The sequence below is a fragment of the Symphalangus syndactylus genome, chromosome 1 (assembly GCF_028878055.3).
Source record: "Symphalangus syndactylus isolate Jambi chromosome 1, NHGRI_mSymSyn1-v2.1_pri, whole genome shotgun sequence".
Lineage (NCBI taxonomy): Eukaryota > Metazoa > Chordata > Mammalia > Primates > Hylobatidae > Symphalangus > Symphalangus syndactylus.
In genome coordinates this window covers 16,870,460-16,889,385 of record NC_072423.2, presented here as the reverse complement: position 1 = coordinate 16,889,385, position 18,926 = coordinate 16,870,460, and the positions used below count along the sequence as shown (strand labels likewise).

General features: G+C 41.2%; 1 protein-coding gene across 9 annotated transcripts in view; it reads right to left on the bottom strand.

The window, feature by feature from the left end:
* The window catches only part of CD226 (CD226 molecule), a 126,872-nt gene that overhangs the window by 33,737 nt on the left and 74,209 nt on the right, over positions 1-18,926 (bottom strand). For all 9 annotated transcript variants that reach the window (XM_055296788.2, XM_055296766.2, XM_055296759.2 and 6 more), the window contains one exon: positions 139-483. In XM_055296788.2, the coding sequence (XP_055152763.2) occupies positions 139-483 (345 nt within the window). The remainder of the gene's footprint in view (positions 1-138; positions 484-18,926) is intronic.

Sequence of the window (18,926 nt, the reverse complement as noted above, 5' to 3'; positions counted from 1 at the left end):
CACCTAAATTCAGCCATTTAAAAAAATGCTGAATATGCACATTAAATGAACATGTTTACCATAAACAAAAACAGAGACCAGCCCACGGGGCTGGCTTTTTCCATGTTTGACACCGGAAGATGTCTGGTGCTCACTCACCCTCGGCTATGGTCAGTCTCATCACGAAGGTTTCGTTTTCTCCTGCGCTGGCCTGCAAGTGGCAGCGGTAAAGCCCCGAGTCTGAGGCTGTGACATTGGGGATGACGATGACGCTCCACCTCCCGTGGCTGCAGTTGCTCACTATTTGTCTTGGGAACTTGGAGGTGAAATTTCTGCCATGGACCAAGTTGCAGTAAGTTAAGAGGTCGATCTGATGGGGCTGGATCTTTTCCCACCTCACTTCCTGCACAGGCCACGTCATCTGAGGCTGACAGGTGAGTGTGATATTCTTTCCAGGTTCCGAGACAATGTGGCTATTTGATGGCACAGCTGCCTCAAAACTATCTGAAAAGAAGAAGTAAATGATTAGATCCAGGTTGTCAAATTTTGGGACACCCAACTGGAAGATACCTAATCATAAAAATGACTGGTGATGTTACCTAACACAGTTCTTCCATTGTGAATACTCTCTTTATACTACTTTTTTTTTTTTTTTTTTTTTTTTTTTGAGATGGAGTCTTGCTCTGTCGCCCAGGCTGGACTGCAGTGGCGCAATCTCAGCTCAATGCAATCTCCACCTCCCAGGTTCACGCCATTCTCCTGCCTCAGCCTCCCAAGTAGCTGGGACTACAGGAACCCACCACCACACCCGGCTAATTTTTTGTATTTTTAGTAGAGATGGGGTTTCACCGTGTTAGCCAGGATGGTCTCGATCTCCTGACCTTGTGATCCACCCACCTCAGTCTCCCACAGTGCTGGGATTACAGGCATGAGCCACCATGCCCAGCCGTGAATGACCTCTTTATGCCACATTCTTGTAAGAGAAAGGGTTTTGTTTTGTTTTGTTTAAGTCTAGGAGATAAATAGAAAAGAGGATATGATTGTTCACACATAGTTCCGTCAGTGTTACTTGGTTAACCATGTAGTGAGAAACACAGCCAAAACCCCTGGTGCTTTTCTTGGTATCATATCAAGAGGCTGAATTGTACAAAGAGACTGTTAGGCAATAATGCTGGGCTGGTGTCTCTGACACTGATCTACAGTATCAAATGTTCAGGTTATAATGATTCTGGCTAAGATCCTGACAGGTATGAAAAAGATACCAAATCATTCTCACTGAATACACACATGATCTCATTCTTCAGATATACAGGGTTGTCTTACACATGGGTAGAGTAGGGCCCCACATGTGGTATCAATTCTTGATACCATGAAAGTCCACCAGTATTCTCCCACCTTCGTGACACCATTTCTGGAATTCCTAGCGTAAAGTACTCGGTAATTGTCACCAAATATCTAAGTCCGTGGTCCTTAGAGTGTGTTTGGGGGCCGTTGGCATCTCTGTGTCCCTTTAGGGGATATGCAAGGTCAAATCTAGTTTCCTAGTGATATGAAGATGAAACTCCCCCTCTTCACTCCAGTTCTCTCACAGGTATACAGTAGATATTTCCAGAGGCTCTGCCAGCTAGCGGTGGGTGTGCTTGAAAATTCTTGTGTTTTAAATTTTGCTCAATATTAATTTCTAATACAGTAAACGTGACAGATATAGCCTACATAAACAAACACACCCTGAGGGCCTTCAGTAGTTTTTAAAAGAGCGTAAAGGGGTCTTGAGACCAAAAGGTTTGGGAACCTGATCTAAAGAATAAACTGTAGTAATATTTCTCAAAATTAAGATAACAGAGCAAGGTAACAAGTGGATCCATTTATTAGTGATGAACACCTTCTTTCATCTGATAGCATCACTAATGCCAACAATTTCCTGACCTGCTGTTTCAGTAGAATGAGGCCTGGGCAGTAATGATGTCACAACACTCTCTGGCACTGAGGGAGAAATGCAAAAAGTGGGAAGTCATCTGTCACTTCAACTATGTGACAGTTTCACTCAGGGCTGGCCCAGGAGCCATCGTCTTGGCATACAAACAAAAGAAAAAAGAAATAGAGAAAGAGAGAAAGGAAGGAGGGAAGGAGAAAAAGAGAAGAGAGAAAAAGAAAAAAGGAGGAAGAAAAAAGAAGGAAAGGAGACAGAGAAACAAAAAAGAGATGTCACATTTCAAAAGAGAGAATGAAAGCAAGTCTAAAGTGCAATAAGAGTTGCCATCTATTGAACTAGAATATTATGTCTACGATAGTTTCAGCCGCACCAAAAACTAGCTTCTCATCTTTAGCATGTGGTTCCATGTGTCAAAATGTTGTAAAAAGAAAACCACAGCACTCCAGTTTTCTCCTCTGTACGACTATTTACCAAAGGTAGCACTTCACCCACATAACACGCACCCGGAAAACATTTCGTCTCTAAGTAATATAGCAACACAAGAAAAGGCGAAGAAAGAAAAGGAAAGGAAGAAAATTCATTAAAAAAGGGAAAAAAGGAAATAAAAGCTTAAAAGAAACAAAAGGAAATTTAAAATAAAAATTAAAACAGGGAAAGGAAGACGTGAAAAAAGAAGGAAATGCGTGACAACATAAAATCAGATGCTAGCACACCATGTGGAGAAATGAAAGAAAGAAGGAGAAATAGACTTTCATGTGAGCCCTTCCGGTCCCTGGGAAGTAAGAGGCAGTGTGGATGCATGTCCTCAGTGCTCACACGCACAACTGTTTTGTGTTTTTCTTCTTCTTCTCTCTGGATGCTGCCCCATCCAATCTCAGGAGCTTCCTTTGTCTGCCTTTCTAACCAAAACCATGCTCTCAGGCCCCCATGAACCTGTTGACTTGGGTAGAACCAGGGGTCTTCTCATAGCCATGTCTGCATTTTCACAAAGGACAATGCAGGAAGCAATGGGGAAAATCCTAGAGGGGATGCAGCTGTCTTTGGGGAGCAAAGTGCAGGGAGGTTACAGCAGAGGCCCCATGTGAGGACCCAGACCTGCCTCTCAATAGATTCAGCCTAGAGCTGAAAGAAGCGGTTCCCAACCCTAGAGCCAGGTGCTTCAGAAGCTCAGAGTAGCCCCTGATTCACTTCTCCTGACAGAGTAACTGGTTGGTGTTAGATGAAAATCAAGACCTATTATGAGGTCAGCCAAACCTGCCTTGCCTCAGATATTGCTTGTGGCTTCTCAGACCACAGGCTCTTCCTGCACAACTCAGTGAAAGGCAGCTCAAAATGACCTTGAAAAGAACTGCCAGGAAGAGCCCACACAAGCAAGAGAACCCTGGGATCCTGATGAACTTGGAACTGGAAAGTGGATTCACGTGAAACAGAGACCAAAATGTCGTAGTTAATTGGGAAGAAAAAAGATTGATTTCAATAAAACAAATACAAATAATGAAAACCAGTTTATACTTATATATAGCTATGTATTAATACTTAGAATAAACATTGAATACGCTGTGTTGTTTTCCCATGATTTTTATTGCAGGATATCATGATGAAATATTCTCTATTGTATGTGGCTTCTCTGGCTTGACCACAAATCATCCTTGGAAATTATTTCAGTGCTTCATCACTTTTCCAACCACCGCTCATGCCCTGGGTACCCCAAACATTGCTGGGTACATCTTCACATCATGCCACTGCCTCCGCCCACCAGCACCTCCCTGGCTACTGACCTGTCCTCCTCACCATCCTCACGGGTCAACAGCTCTGCATGCAGTTTGAGCAGCTCTGCAAAATCCCTCACCAACTTCACAAAACCCTGAGTCTTTTTACTGTCAGCTTCGTAAACCCAAGCCCTTGTATAGCTAGACCATTTTACACTACTCTGTGCTTAGCACCTAGAACCATGCTTGGCATAAAGTAGAGAAGTCAATCAATATTTTTTGGATAAAAAATTTACCAACCTAAAGAATGGGAGGAAATATTTGCAAACTAAGCATCTGACAAAGGTCTAATATCCAGCATCTATAAGGAATTTAAACAAATTTACAAGAGGAAAACAATCCCATTAAAAAGTGGGTAAAGGACATGAACAGATACTTCTCAAAAAAAGACATATACGTGGCCAACAAGCATATGACCAAAAGCTCAATATCACTCATCATTAGAGAAAGGCAAACCAAAACCACAATGAGACACCATCTCGCACCAGTCAGAATGGCTATTCCTAAAAAGGCAAAACATTACAGATGCTGGTGAGGTTGCAGAGAAAAGGAAACACTTATACACTGTTGGTGGGAGTGTAAATTATTTCCACCATTGTGGAAAGCAGTATGGTAATTCCTCAAAGAGATAAAAGCAGAACTACCATTTGAGCAATCCCATTCTTGGGCATATACCCAGAGGAATATAAATCATCCCACTATAAAGACACATATGTACATGAATGTTCACTGCAGCACTAATCACAATAGCAAAGACATCAAATCAACCTAAACGTCCATCAATGACAGATGGGATAAAGAAAATGTGTTACATATTCATCGTGGAATACTATGCAGCCATAAAAAAGAATGAGATCATATCTTTTGTGGGAACATGGATGCAGCTGGAGGCTATTATCCTCAGCAAACTAATGCAGGAATTGAAAACCAAATACCACATGTTCTCACTTTTAAATGGAGCTAAATGATAAGAACTTATGAACATACAGAAGGAAACAACAGACACTGGGGTCTACTTAAGAGTGGAGGGTGGGAGGAGGGAGAGAAGCAGAAAAGGTAACTATTAGGTACTGAGCTTAATACCTGGGTGATGAAATAATATATACAATGAACCCCTGTAACACGTATTTACCTATGCAACAAACCTTCACATGTACCCACAAACCTAAAAGTTTTTTAAAAAAATTTCTAATAAAATAAAACTGTATTTTTGACTTTAAACACTTGAAAAAATTAATTTGCAATTCACTTTGCACTCAATGTGCATGTATTTTTATTGATTTTGGGGGAGATTTACATCTATAATAACCTAATACTAAGAAATACACTTAAAATAGTATTAGTCATGCCTAAACAAATTGATAGCTCTAGGCAACAATCATCAGTGTCTGCAAATTCACAAATGCCATTTATTTTCCCACAGTACCACCTTGGAAGTCATAGCCTTTTCAAAATAATCAAACTTGATGCTAATCAAGCCTCCAAATTTACAAATTTACAAATCTAACCACCAATTTACAGAACTACAAAGAGCAGAGAAACGTGTTAAATGCCACCATGGGAAAGCAACCCATGGGAATATGAAAAACTCAAGGTGACAACAACAACAAAAATGAAAGGTGGAGAGGAATAAACCTACAGGTTAAAGGGGGGTATCACACAGTAACAATGTTTGGAACTTGAAAAGGAAAAATTCATAGAACTGGAGAAATGCAAAGTAGACATTTAATAATTTTAAGAAATTATTGCTGTTTTGTGAGGGGTGAAGGTAATGATGGTATCATGTTTATGTTAAAAAGAAAACTCATCTTTTGAGATTCAGGCTAAAATATTTATAGATGAGATGACTTAACAGCTGGAATTTGCTTCAAATTAATCAAGGGAAAGAGAGAGTGTGAGAAATAGAGAACAATAACACTGACCCAAACTTGATAGTCGTCGAAGCTATGTAGTGGTCACATGGGAACTGATTATACTATTCTTTCTTTTTTTGTATATGTTTGAAACTTCCATTAAAAAAGCTTTAAAAGTATTTGTTTGTGGCTGGGTGTGGTGGCTCACACCTGTAATCCCAGCACTTTGGGAGGCCGAGGCAGGCAGATCACGAGGTCAGGAGATCGAGACCATCCTGGCTAACATGGTGAAACCCCATCTGTACTAAAAATACAAAAAATTAGCTGGGCGTGGTGGTGGGCACCTGTAGTCCCAGCTACTCGGGAGGCTGAGGCAGGAGAATGGCGTGAACCTGGGAGGTGGAGCTTGCAGTGCGCTGAGATCATGCCACTGCACTCCAGCCTGGGCGACAGAGCAAGACTCCGTCTCAAAGAAAAAAAGTATTTGTTTGTACAAGATTTGAGAAGCAAGAGAACGAACCTAAATTGGAGTCCCTGCTTGTGAAAGGTACTTGACACACCCAATCTCTAATCCTAACAATAACATCCAATCAGTATTAATGTGCCTGTTTCACAGTTGAAAAAAAATATATACTGAAGTAGCTTTCCCAAAGAGCTGAGCTGGCAAAGAACAGAATCAGAAACACAACAAACTAATTTAGTTTTAAAGCTCATACATTTTTCATGCCAGAACACCACGAACGCTAAACTCTCCTGTATCTTTAACCTCCAATTCTAAATGGACTCTTCTCTCTCACCTCTAAACAGGATCTTTCTCCCACTCCTGAAAACCCACTTTGGACCTTCTGGTGCCATCCGGTCCTTGTTTCTTCTTCCCTATTCATTCAAAATTCCGGGAGTGGGTTCCCATCCTGCTCAGCCTCATCCTTTCCCATGTGTGCTTCAACACAATCAAGCATCCATTTCTACCCTTCTACCAAGACTGCAAATGTCATCAGTGTTCTTGACCTGAATGCTGGATGTCCAGCCCTCCTGGAAATACTCCACCCCTTGGCTTCTGTGACATTGCACTTGCCTGCCTCTCCTCTCTCCTTTCTGACCTCCCTCTGCTATCTCCTTCATGCTTTCTCTTCTTCTGCTTGTCCTTAAAAAAAATGTGTGTTGTGCCCCCAGGAGTCCACTGCCCTTCCCTGTCTACTCACCATTGCTGAGTGAGCCTATCTACTCTCCTTGTTCAACCACCTCTTAGGTGCAGACCAAGTGCAAATCAATAGCGCCTGCCCAGTCAGACCTCTCCCCAGGGTTTCTAAAGCACGAGACAGTAACTTGTTCTTATGGTGCTTCAAAGAGACTAAAAATTAAACAGCCCAGCATTGCCCTAAGCCATCTGCAGGAGCACTACTATTACACTAGCTAATTAGAAATGATGATAGTAGTAGCTCCAGTAGCTTCACGTATTCCCAACTGTGCCTAGACTATGAATATGCTCAATTAAGAACTTTTCTACAAACTCTTACTAGTCACCCAAATAAATGCAAAATGAAATGTTGACTGCATGATGACTAAGGAGTTCTCCTAAAGTGCCTGAGATTAAGCTCTCAAAAATAAGCAAGCAAAAGAAATAGAAACACAAATTCCCAGTTACAAGCAAGCAACAAAGTCCAGAAAGTGGAAAAATGGCACTTTTGAAGCTCATAGGGCATGCAGTGTGGGAGGACGTACAGAGGACAGAAGGAGAAACACAGACACAAAAGGCAGAGTTTCCCAAGAATGCCTTTGCCTCCCTCATAGTTCTGGCTGTGACAGCCAAAAAGTGAAAAAGACAGTCGTGGTGGACACTGAACTGAGCTGTCAGGCAGCTTCAAGCAGAATAGAAACAGAAGGCTCTTACCTAGAACACATCAGCATTCCCAGAAAGAGAATGCAAGCTCCTGCCTACACTGCAGACTCCGTGTGTGCATTCATTTCAAACATAGACAGCAATGACAGTATTGGATGGCATTTCTCTAAAAAGCTGCAATGTTCCTAGATGGCCAAGTTTGGAGATGTTATAGGTGGAATTGTGTCCCCCAAAATTCCTATGGTGAAGTGCTAGCCTCCAGTACTTCACAACCTGATCTGATTTGGAAATAGGGCTGTTGCAGATAAAATTAGTTAACATGAAGTCATCCTGGAATAGGGTGGCCCCTAATCCACTATGACCATGTCCTTATAAAAAGGGGAAATTCTGACATAGGCATGAACACAAGCAGAACGCCACGTGAAGATGAATGCAGAGATTGGGTTGATGCTTCCACAGGCCAAGGGAGGCCAAAGATTGCCAGAAACTGCCAGAAGCTAGGCAAGACCTCTCCTTACAACCCCAAGAGGGAACCAACCCTGCTGACACCTTCACTTCGGACTTCAAACTGCAAGACAACACATTTCTGTTAAGTCACCCAGCTTTTGGTATCGTGGGCCAGCAGCTCTAGGACACTAATAGGGAGTAAGGACCATCAGGACAACATCTTGGGTACAGTCTGGGCCTCGCCAGCACCCATCAGAAGCAGCAAGTCCACCCTGTTGAGGGAATCTGCCGTCTTCGTAACACTGCTTCCCACGCGTTGCCATTTTCTGTCTTTCATCTAAAGTGCAGATAAAAGGTAAAGGACCAAACAAGATAAAAAATAAGCTAAAAGACTGCTTAACTGAAAAGCACAGATAAAGTGGGAAGAACGAGTTACAATAAAGAGAGAAAAACACAACCCGACAAAGCCATCATGAAGGAAAGCCAGGCAAGGCCATTTGTTGAAATAAAAAAATGAGGGGACTAGATTCAGGCTGCATGTCCTGCATGGCAAATCAGGATTCAGCCCAGAAAATCCATATTAAGGGATGATTTGCAGTATGTCCAAAGAGCGAGTCCCCTGTCTAAGCACCGAACAGCAAAGGACTTGCAATGAAGGCCCTGGCAGTTTTGTGATTCAAATTACCCAGGAGTCAAAGCAACTGCTGAGGCCACCCGCCTCCCCAGCTTCAGAGCCCAGGCTGCCTCAGGGGCAGCTTCATGGAGCTCCAGAATCTTGAGATTGGCTACCTGAAAGGTAACCATGGGTCCCCTTGGTGTAATGTTTGTTTAGGTTCTAATTGTTAAAAAAATAACTTCAATCTCTCTACTATGGTACAACAAGAATGATGCTTTTTATTATAGTCAGTATCATAAGGTTTGCTGAATCACATGGAAAAGTCAAACTTTTGAGCCATTCTGCAGTTTCTCTCAACCAGAAAAATTACTGACTAATGGGATATGAGAATTTTAAATATAGGTAGTACATCTCTGAGGTCTCATAAAACCAAAAAAAAATAAAATAAAATGCCCAAGAGCATCGGTCTGTTTTCCACTAAAATGTTACCAATTGGCCCTCCAGGTTAGACAATTTAATGTACACTTTCTGCATGGCAGGTTTTTAACAGAAAAAGATATCAAGAGATTAACACCATCTCTAATGATTCCCTACTAGAGAATAGATTGTTAGTGATGGTCCCTGGAGACTACATTAAGCATTTTGTCCCATATACTTAAAAATATTTTCACTATATTTTAAAAGTAAAATAATAAGCCTCGAATGAGTCCTTACTAAAGTGCCAGCATTAAATGCATTACCTAAGCTAGCGCATTTAGTCCCCACAGATAAGTCACCCAGCTGTGAACGGCAGGACATTCTCACCTAGGCAGGGTGTCTAGGGAGCCAGTCTCAAACCAGCCCTGAGAAAGGACTCCAGTGACAGCCAGTGTTCTTTTCTACCCTGCAGCGGGGCAGAATCTCAGAGGCAACATTAGCTTCAAGGACGCCTCTGCTCCTAGATAGCTTCTTTTCTGAGGCCTTAACTCTTATAATTAGAGATCAATTTCTGTACTTGTCCTTGTTAAAATGCATATAAAATTTTCAATTCCTGGCAGGCACCAACACATTAGTGTGAAATTGTCCATTAGATTGTTTTCCAAGTACAAAGCAAGGAAGATGTTTCCCACAGGAGAGTGGCCAGCAATAGACCTGCTGTGGCAAAGGAGAGAGAGAAGAGCCCAGAACTAGCCTTGTCCCTGCCAAGGTGAGTGCACCGTGGGGCAGAGGGCAGAGGAGGAGAGTCAGCGGAAGTGCGGGATTGGTGGGAGACTCACGCAGACCAGAGGCGACGCAATTTTACCTCCTTTATTTTTCCTTCCTTTATTCCTTCAGCATGCATTCCTTCATCCACAAGGATTACCAGGTGTAAATAAAACACAGACTGGGTTAGTGGAGAGATACACAAGCAGATAATTGCCGTAAAAAGACGATAAGTCTTCCAAAGAACAAAGTGATGAAAGCACAAACAGAGCCTGTAGAAATTCCCCACTGAGGCCCTGATGGCATCTGCAGAGACCCAAAGAGACGGAGCTGTGAGTTTCAGAAGCAGCTATTGCCCGACTGTGCTCACCAAGGTCTGTGAGAGATTCTCTCACCAAACACAAGGGTGTTTGCCAGAAGAAAATCTATTTAGGACTCCAAACTTAAGCTGTTCGATTGCATAAGCTTGATACCTTTAGAGCATCTACTCCAGGTTCAATTTCCTTCCTCTTCTCATATTTTCTGACCATGTCACTATCTTAGTATCTACTTCATTACATTTCTTTGGTATTTCCAGACGGCTTTGTGGAGAACAAATAAGTAGCATTTGAGATGCATGACATATGAAAAATGACTAAGAACCAATTGATATAATGTTAGAAATGGGAAACCAAGAAACAGTATATGCACACCCTCACAATGTACTCCTCACATACTATATATGCCTAGATGTGAAAAAAAAGATGTAATAAAATTAAGTTAATCATAAAACTAAGTTTAAAACACACTGCTCAGAAAATCAGAGGTTCACCATTGCTAACAGTGTGATTCCTATCCAATTAAAATTGCTCTGCAAATTGGAAGATAATTTCTGCAAATTTCTGCAGGCAAAAGACATGACCTATGAAATAGAAGCCATTTTCTGTAGGGAAAGGGGAACGCAAGGTCCTCTGGTCTTGCTCAGCGCTGCAAAAATCTCCAGTCAGGAATAGCACCAGGACTTAAAGAAAAGCAAGCTAAAAATTCACCCTTATAGCTTTCTCCCGAAAATGTGAATATGAGCCCTATTTTGCCTAGCAAAATACTTCATGCTGTAACTGGCCGCAGGCATAGGTGAGGATTTCTTGGAGGACTTCGAGTTTCAGACAATATTCATGTTCATTGTAAGGGAAAATGGCAAATGACGAATGGGAAGAACTGAAAGATGAGATCCTTGCTTGGGTTTCGCTAAGCAATAAGTTCCAAACACCCTGCAATGAAGGGAACTCCATAAAAGTGGAGCAGGAGCCGTGCTTGACTCAGACAGTGAACAGATGCTCTCAAGATCCACGGACACCCCCGGGACATTTCTGCCTTCTTGAAGCACCCCAGCTTCTGTGCTCTCTTCTCCTCTAACAGCCAGCACCTGCCCCTCTAGGTTGGAGCACTGCCGAGGGCGGCTGGAGCCTGCCTGAGAATGCACACACTGATCAACGGACCCTGATCCAGTGACTGACCCTGGTAGAGTTTGCTTTTCCTGACCAGGCAGCTTCCCTAGACTTCACTGGATCCTGTGCCCTTGCTAGATCTCTCCTTCCCTTTCCAATCCAGATCCCCTGATGGGTTTCCCTGCGAACACTTCCTAATGGGTCCTTTTCACATTTATCCTCTTCTCAGGAACTCCTTCCGGTGAATGTAATCTAAGGCAAGCAGAATTGTAGAACTTTACTAAACTGTACTTGGAGCCTAGAATCTAAATTTCCATCAGTGTGCCTGGAGCCAGATTCCTAAATGTATTTTTTTTTTTCAGATGGAGTCCCTCTCTGTTGCCCAGGCTGGAGTGCAGTGATGCAATCTCGACTCGGCACCTCCTGGATTCAAGCAATTTTCTTGCCTCAGTCTCCCAAGTAGCTGGGATTACAGTCAAGCACCACCATGCCCAGCTAAATTTTTTTGTATTTTTAGTAGAGATGGGGTTTTGCCATGTTGGCCAGGCTGGTCTTGAACTCCTGATCTCAAGTGGTCTGCCCACCTCGGCCCTCCCAAAGTGCTGGGATTACAGGTGTGAGCCACCACGCCTGGCCCTTAAATGTCTTCTTGATAACATGGCCTGAGTCAATGAAATCTCTCTCATAGAAGCAGAGGGTAGGATGGTGCTTACAGTGGCTGGGGATTGGGAGAATGAGGAGATAACGGTTAAGAGGGTACAAAACCTCAGTCAGACAGAAGAAATAGGATTCTTCCTTTTTTGAGCTCCGTCACACAGCTTGATGCATATAAATAATAGAGTATTGCTCATTTCAAAATTTCTAGAGAGTGAATTTCAAATATTCTCATCACAAAAAAGTATTTGAGAGGATGGATACGTGAACTAGCTTGATTTAATTATTACACGTTATATTTATAAGTTATAACCTCCGTTTGTACCCTATAAATTGGTAGAATTATAAATTGTCAATTTACAATTTAAAAATTAATAACAAAACAAAACCGACTCTGTCTTTGACTCTCTGTCTGGCTCTCTCACTCTCTCAAGTCCCAGCTTGACCTAGCTCTCTCCCAGGACTTACCCACAGTAATCTCTCAGCCACCGAATCCTACGGCTCTCTCTTTCCACACTTTTGTGTAATTGGATATAACAAACTACTGCACTTGCAAAATATAAACTGTCGTGTTTTCTATTTCTGTGGCTATGTCTTGCTTTTCTCAATTATGCCAAGCTCCTTGGAGGCAAAAATAATTTCTAAAATATTTATTTGTTTCTTGTTACTCCACCATGTTTCAAAAGCTTGCCAGGTAATTAATTGTAGGGTGAATTGTACTCCTTCTAATCTCAGGAAAAACCTTATATAATAGCTTGTACATATTGGATGATTAATAAATACTTGAGAATTCATTTACTACATCTGTAGGAGTTAAGCACAATCTCAAAGAAATCTGCACAACAGCAAGAATGACTACTAACCCAAAGATGATGAACAGGGTTCTTAAACAAACAGAATGAAAATTTGAGATATGGTTATTAGAGGCTTCCCTATGTTTTTTCAACTGGACTATTAAAACAGTTGTCAAAATGCACTCTAATTGTGCCCCTTTTCCCTCCAATTCATATTGCATCAAAGACTATATAACTAACATATAAATCTTATCAGGCTACAGCTGTACTTTAAAAAGTTCAGATGTTTCCTGTTCCTACTACAGGACAAAGCACATGTTCTTTAGCAAAATCCTGTATGATTTTATTCTTGCCTTTGTCTCCAGTCTCATCTCCTGCTAGAATCTGCCATATACTCCAGTTTCCCCAAGAACATTATTCACCTTTATGATCTTGCATCAGCTATCTCTTCTCCTGGAATGCCTTCATATAATCATTCCACTTCATTCCAAGAAAACTGCTATTTATCCCACAAAATTTATCCTGTTATGCCACTTATCCTGTGATATCACTTATTCTGTGACATCATCTACTTTAAGGAAATATTTTCTTGCTCATTTCAAAATGGGCTAACTACTCCCTCCTCTGTTTTACCTCTATGTTCTATTGTGTTGTTTTTTATTTGTTGTCGTTTACTTCCTGCCCTAAGAAACTATCCACTCCTTAAAGAAATTGTACCTTCAATATGTCTAATCTTAGCAAAATGCCAGGCACATTAAGTTGCCCAATAATTTTGGGGGGACTAAATGGACGAGAAAACATCTCCAAAGATGATGTGTTGTAAATTTAGTGAATGATACCAGGAACTCAGAGCAATATTTTCCAGTCCAGGCCCTACATGAGTTTGGGTCTGCATTCCCACGTTTGCCAAGTGGAAACTCACACAGGAGCTTTCCCTCCTGGCGCCACACACCCCCGGAGCATCAGCCAGCACTGCAAATTGATGGTTTTAATACCTTCTCTCCAAAGAGTTCCAGGTGCTTTTCAAACCACAGAAAGATCAACAGTATTTCTCACAACCCCCTGAGGTAGAAGAGGCTGAAATTATTTAGTTCAAACCATAATGAAGTTAAAATGAAAAATATAACAATATTAAAAAACCAGTGTGAGTACAGCTATTAGCAGGGATAGTTGTAATCATCGGATCGATTCAGAAAAGCAAGTAGCCCAGAAAAAACTAACAGCAAGAGGGAAACAAGAGTGTCCATGGTATTTATTTTGGATCTGCAATGAAATTTGGGAGTTAAAGGAGATAATAACACAGTATTCAGCATTTAATTTGTGTTCTTTATACGTCAGAGGAAATATCTGCAAATTAATCCTAGGCAACAATGATTCTTTAAAGCATTATATATGTGAAGATGACTACCAAGCATTAGTTGAAAAAGAGAATATTGGGAAGAATCTAAATGTCCAGAAACTTAACAAGGTGAAGCAAATTATGAAAAGTAAAGACCAGTCTATCAGTATTGGAAATGCTTATGATATAATGTACAGAGAAAATTATCAATGACATGTATGTACACTTTGCTAACAGTCAAAACATGTGTGTGCTCTGAATGAGAGTTGAACAGGAAATGGGAAGAGGAAACAGAAGAACAGCAGCCTGAACTTTTTTCATTTATTACTTTTATGCATTTTAAAATTCCTGTAAATGTTGATTTGATACTCTTGGTGCATTGTGTTAGTAGTTTTCTAAAGAAGGAGGCAGCCCTGTGAGGATGGGTACACCTTGGAGACTTGAGTCCAAAGACTAGAACACAGAAAGGAAAAATAGGAACTTCACTTCACAGTGGAAAAACGTGGCAAACACACCTTAACCACATGATGGAGACCAACATCTCAGTGACGCTGCGTGGATATGAGGTACCCCTTGATATGATGTGATGAGAAGGGGTTCGTGACTACGATATTCTTTCCAAAATTCCATATTCCCAGTCTAATCATGAGTGAAACATCAGACAAACCCTAATTAGGAGATGCTCTGAAGGATACTGGGCTAGTATTCCTCAGGCCTCACAGGGTCGTGAAAAGCAAAGAGAGACAGAAACTGTCACAGATCAGAGGAAAGTGGGGAGAAGTGGCAACTCAATGCAATGTGGTGGCCTGGTGGAGGAGATCCTGGAAAGGAAAGAGGACAAAACATAAACACTTTGGATCCAAATAAAGTCTAGAGCTGAGTTAACGGTATTATACTAGTTTCAGTTTCTTTGGTTTAACAAACATACCACAATAATGTGAGATGTTAACAATGGGGGAGACTGGATAAGGGGTATATGGAAACTATCTGTACTAGTTTTCCCACTTTTCTGTAAATCTAAAAATATTCTAAAATTTAAAGATTATTAGAAGGGTAAGAGGGCCAGATTTGGGAGTCTATAAAAGAAAGACAAGACAGATGGTAGAGCAGAAGGAATGTTTTTGCAACACCATCTTGAGTGGTACAAGGCAACTGAGTAAACACCATGAGGCGTTGGGACTACACTGCAGTCGGTTAGGAAAGAGGAATAATAATGAGTTCTCATGGGTGGAACCAAGGCCATGAGTAGCAAACTGGGTGTTGGCGAAATGAGTTAGCTCAACATACTGGTGCACAAGAAACAATGTTAATTGAAATGGTCCAACATTTTGCTAGCTAAAAAGTATAAATTTCTCTGTCTTCCTTGAGATAGGTCCATGTTGGCCCATGTGAGTTAATCTTATTTTTTAAAGTGAGTAATGTCAAAAAATTCAGAGAAGGCTTCAGTGGAACAGGTTTGGGGTGCTGGAGATTGCCACAGAGCCCCATCTTTCCCTTGAGGAAGGGTAATAGAGTGGATTAGCAAAAAGCAACTGAACACCGGCATCCTTTCTCCAAATGCTGACATTTATCCAACTAGAATATTGAGCTATTAAAAGTCTATTAGCCTAGCAAGCCCTAGAAACTGCCTTCATCATTTTTGGAAGTTGGGACCAAAACAAATTGAAAATAAACCCTAAATAGATACTGCTACAAACCACATATGAAGAGTGACCTTAAAGTCCATGTTCACAGAGTGGGCACAACTGATGTGGCCAGGCACTCGACTTCACCCATCCCTGCAGGTCGGCAATCCTCACACACACGGGAACACTAACAATCATATAAGTTTGGAAAATTACCCAATTCACTCAAAATGAGGCCAGAATTCTCAACTGTAATCCAAAGCAACTCTCTTTTCACCACACTGATCTGCCTCATATATTACTTTTTCATGTATTTTCTAATCACTTGATTAAAATAAAGAGGTAAATACTTTAGTGTACATTTTTAACTGTGATTTTTATTCTTTTCTCAAAATAAAATAGAATATGCTCACTTTACGTGTGTGTGTGTGTATGTGTGTGTGCGTATGTGTGTGTGTATTACTAATGAGTATACGGAACTAAGAGTCTTTGCCCACAAAAATATATCTCTTAATCATATTTCTTGGCTGTGGACTTAACATTTTGTTCAACTGAATACAGTAAATTCTTCATTTTCTTGTATCTATTCAAAGTGTTTCTTTTTTTATTATATTTTAGGTTCTAGGGTACATGTGCACAATGTGCAGGTTACATATGTATGGTTCTGGGAAAACTGGCTAGCCATATGCAGAAAGCTGAAACTTTCCTTACACCTTATACAAAAATTAATTCAAGATGGATTAAAGACTTAAATGTTAGACCTAAAACCATAAAAACCCTAGAAGAAAACCTAGGCAATACCATTCAGGACGTAGGCATGGGCAAGGACTTCATGTCTAAAACACCAAAAGCAATGGCAACGAAAGTCAAAGTGTTTCTTTCATTTCTTCATTTAAACATAAAATGCTTGAGCCTTCTTATGGGAAGAAATCTGTGAAAACCCAGGAGACACCAAAATCAGCAATGTTGTCATAAAGTGAGTGGCTATTTTTAAAATGATGCCCGTTCTATGTTTTTGTTTGTTCGCTTATATCCACATATCTTTTCCTTCCTGAGTTCTGAGAAAGGGTATACAAAAGCTCTGTAAATTTTGAGACTGAGATGTCTAGACTACAAAATTCTTTAAATTTTTGGACACAAAATTCCTCTCTACTGAGGGCTAGAACAAATGTCACCTCTGATTTGCTCAGGGATTTGGCTATATTTCATGATCTTTATTAAGAAAGACGATAATAATCTAGTCTTTAGGTATAATAATAATAATAATAGCTATAGTTTGAGGACTTATTATCTGCTGTGACTATACTCAATGCTTTGCATATGCAGTACTATTTCATTTTCACATTTACAATTCAGTGAAGTATGGATTATTGTATCCTTTTACAGATGATGAAATTCAGCATAAAGAAGTAAAGAGAAGAGTAGCTAGAATCAGTCTTTGGATGTAATCACTTGTAACAAATGGGATCTGTTTCTCTCTCTCTCCTCAGCTTTAGGAGAGGAACAACACAGCACAACCAGGAGCTAGCAGATAAAGAGCTTTTAGGGAACTCATTGCGACAAACGGTTTGTCTCACTGGTTTCTTATAACTAGAATAAGGTACTCCCAGATCTAAATGACACTCTGCTTATTATGAATAGGGACAATAGAAAAGATCACTTCTGATGGGCAGATTCCTCTAGCACCAGCACCAGATGGTGGGATAAACGGGCTCTGGGATACGCCATCATACCTGCCAGCCCAGCAACCACAGCCATCTTCCCTGTCTCCACCCCCTCACCTTTCCCAATAGCAGTGGAGAAGAGAGACAGACATCACAAGAATACCAAGGATATCATAGAAAGAAAAATGGACGTGGAAACATTTTAGAAAATAGATCGCCAGAGCTCTGAAAACCAAAAAAGTCCTTTATTGAAGAGATAAATGTGCCTAAAGGATTTATTATCACAGACCACAGATCAAAGATGGGATTATTTAAGCTTTTTATTTCTCAGAGTGAGAAGAGGACAGGTCTGATCATAATTAGAAAACAAAATAAACTTATTTTCTAAAGGTGCTTTTTTCTAAATGAAAAACTGCCTAAAGCAACTCTAGAATTTTACTAAACTATCTTTATGCATTATGGGTGAACATTATTTTTAAAAAATAGATCATCTTAGAGCAAACCCAGTAAACATATGCCATACTCTTAGAGTAACAACCTTTGCAAATTACCATTTAAATTACAAGCGTGGGGTAAGTTGGTGCTTAGAGTAGTTGGGAAGGAGGCAGGAGAAGTCTCTGCAGGATGGACCTCATGAGCAGGCAGGAGTTCACTGTGGGTAGAGAACTCTTTTTGCAGGGCTCAAATGTCCTAGTGAAATGCTAAGCCTGCACGTTATGGAGCAAGAGACCAGCCCTCTGAAAGACAGGCTTCAGATGCGCTAAAAGAATTGGAGAATTATAGACAACCTCACTGGAAAGGGAGAAAAAGAAAGAAGATGTTTCTTATTAAAGTGGAAGGGAAAAAATGGCATCCCACGACTTCTCTATCATTCTATTGATCTTAATGAGGTTTCTGGAGACAAAATGAGTTGGGGGAAATGCACTACTTCTATTAGAGAGATTTCCAAAATATGGAAAGCTGTCTCATTGTGATCATATTTTCATAGCATGATTTTGGAGTAATAATCTAAAATGTCCAGTATTTATAACACCGTCTATGAATTTGGTTTGTATGTATTATGTCAGAATGTGAAAAATCTCTGGCTCTGAAATTCTACCTTTCTATATAATATTTCATATCACACCTGCAAAACTGCTCTATGACCTTGACATTTTTGATGAGTTTGATGAGATCTTCTTTGACTGCTTCAAGTCAATCACCTCGTATCAGTGCCATTGGCAATTCGAGGAAGACAAAGAGGAGCTTAGAGGTGGAGCCAAGATGGCCGAATAGGAACAGCTCCGGTCTCCAGCTCCCAGCCCCAGCGACACAGAAGACGGGTGATTTCTGCATTTCTGCTTGAGGTACCGGTTTCATCTCACTAGGGAGTGCCTAACAGTGGGTTCAGGACAGTCGGTGAAGCGCACTGTGCGCGAGCCGAAGCAGGGCGAGGCATTGCCTCACTCGGGAAGCGCAAGGGGTCAGGGAGTTCCCTTTCCTAGTCAAAGAAAGGGAAAACAGACGGCACCTGGAATATCGGGTCAGTCCCGTCCTAATACTGCGCTTTTCCAACGGGCCTGGAAAACGGCACACTAGGAGATTGTGTCCCGCACCTGGCTCAGAGGGTCCTATGCCCACAGAGTCTTGCTGATTGCTAGCACAGCAGTCTGAGATCACGCTGCAAGGCGGCAACGAGGCTGGGGGAGGGGCGCCCGCCATTGCCCAGGCTTGCTTAGGTAAACAAAGCAGCCAGGAAGCTCGAACTGGGTGGAGCCCACCACAGCTCAAGGAGGCCCGCCTGCCTCTGTAGGCTCCACCTCTG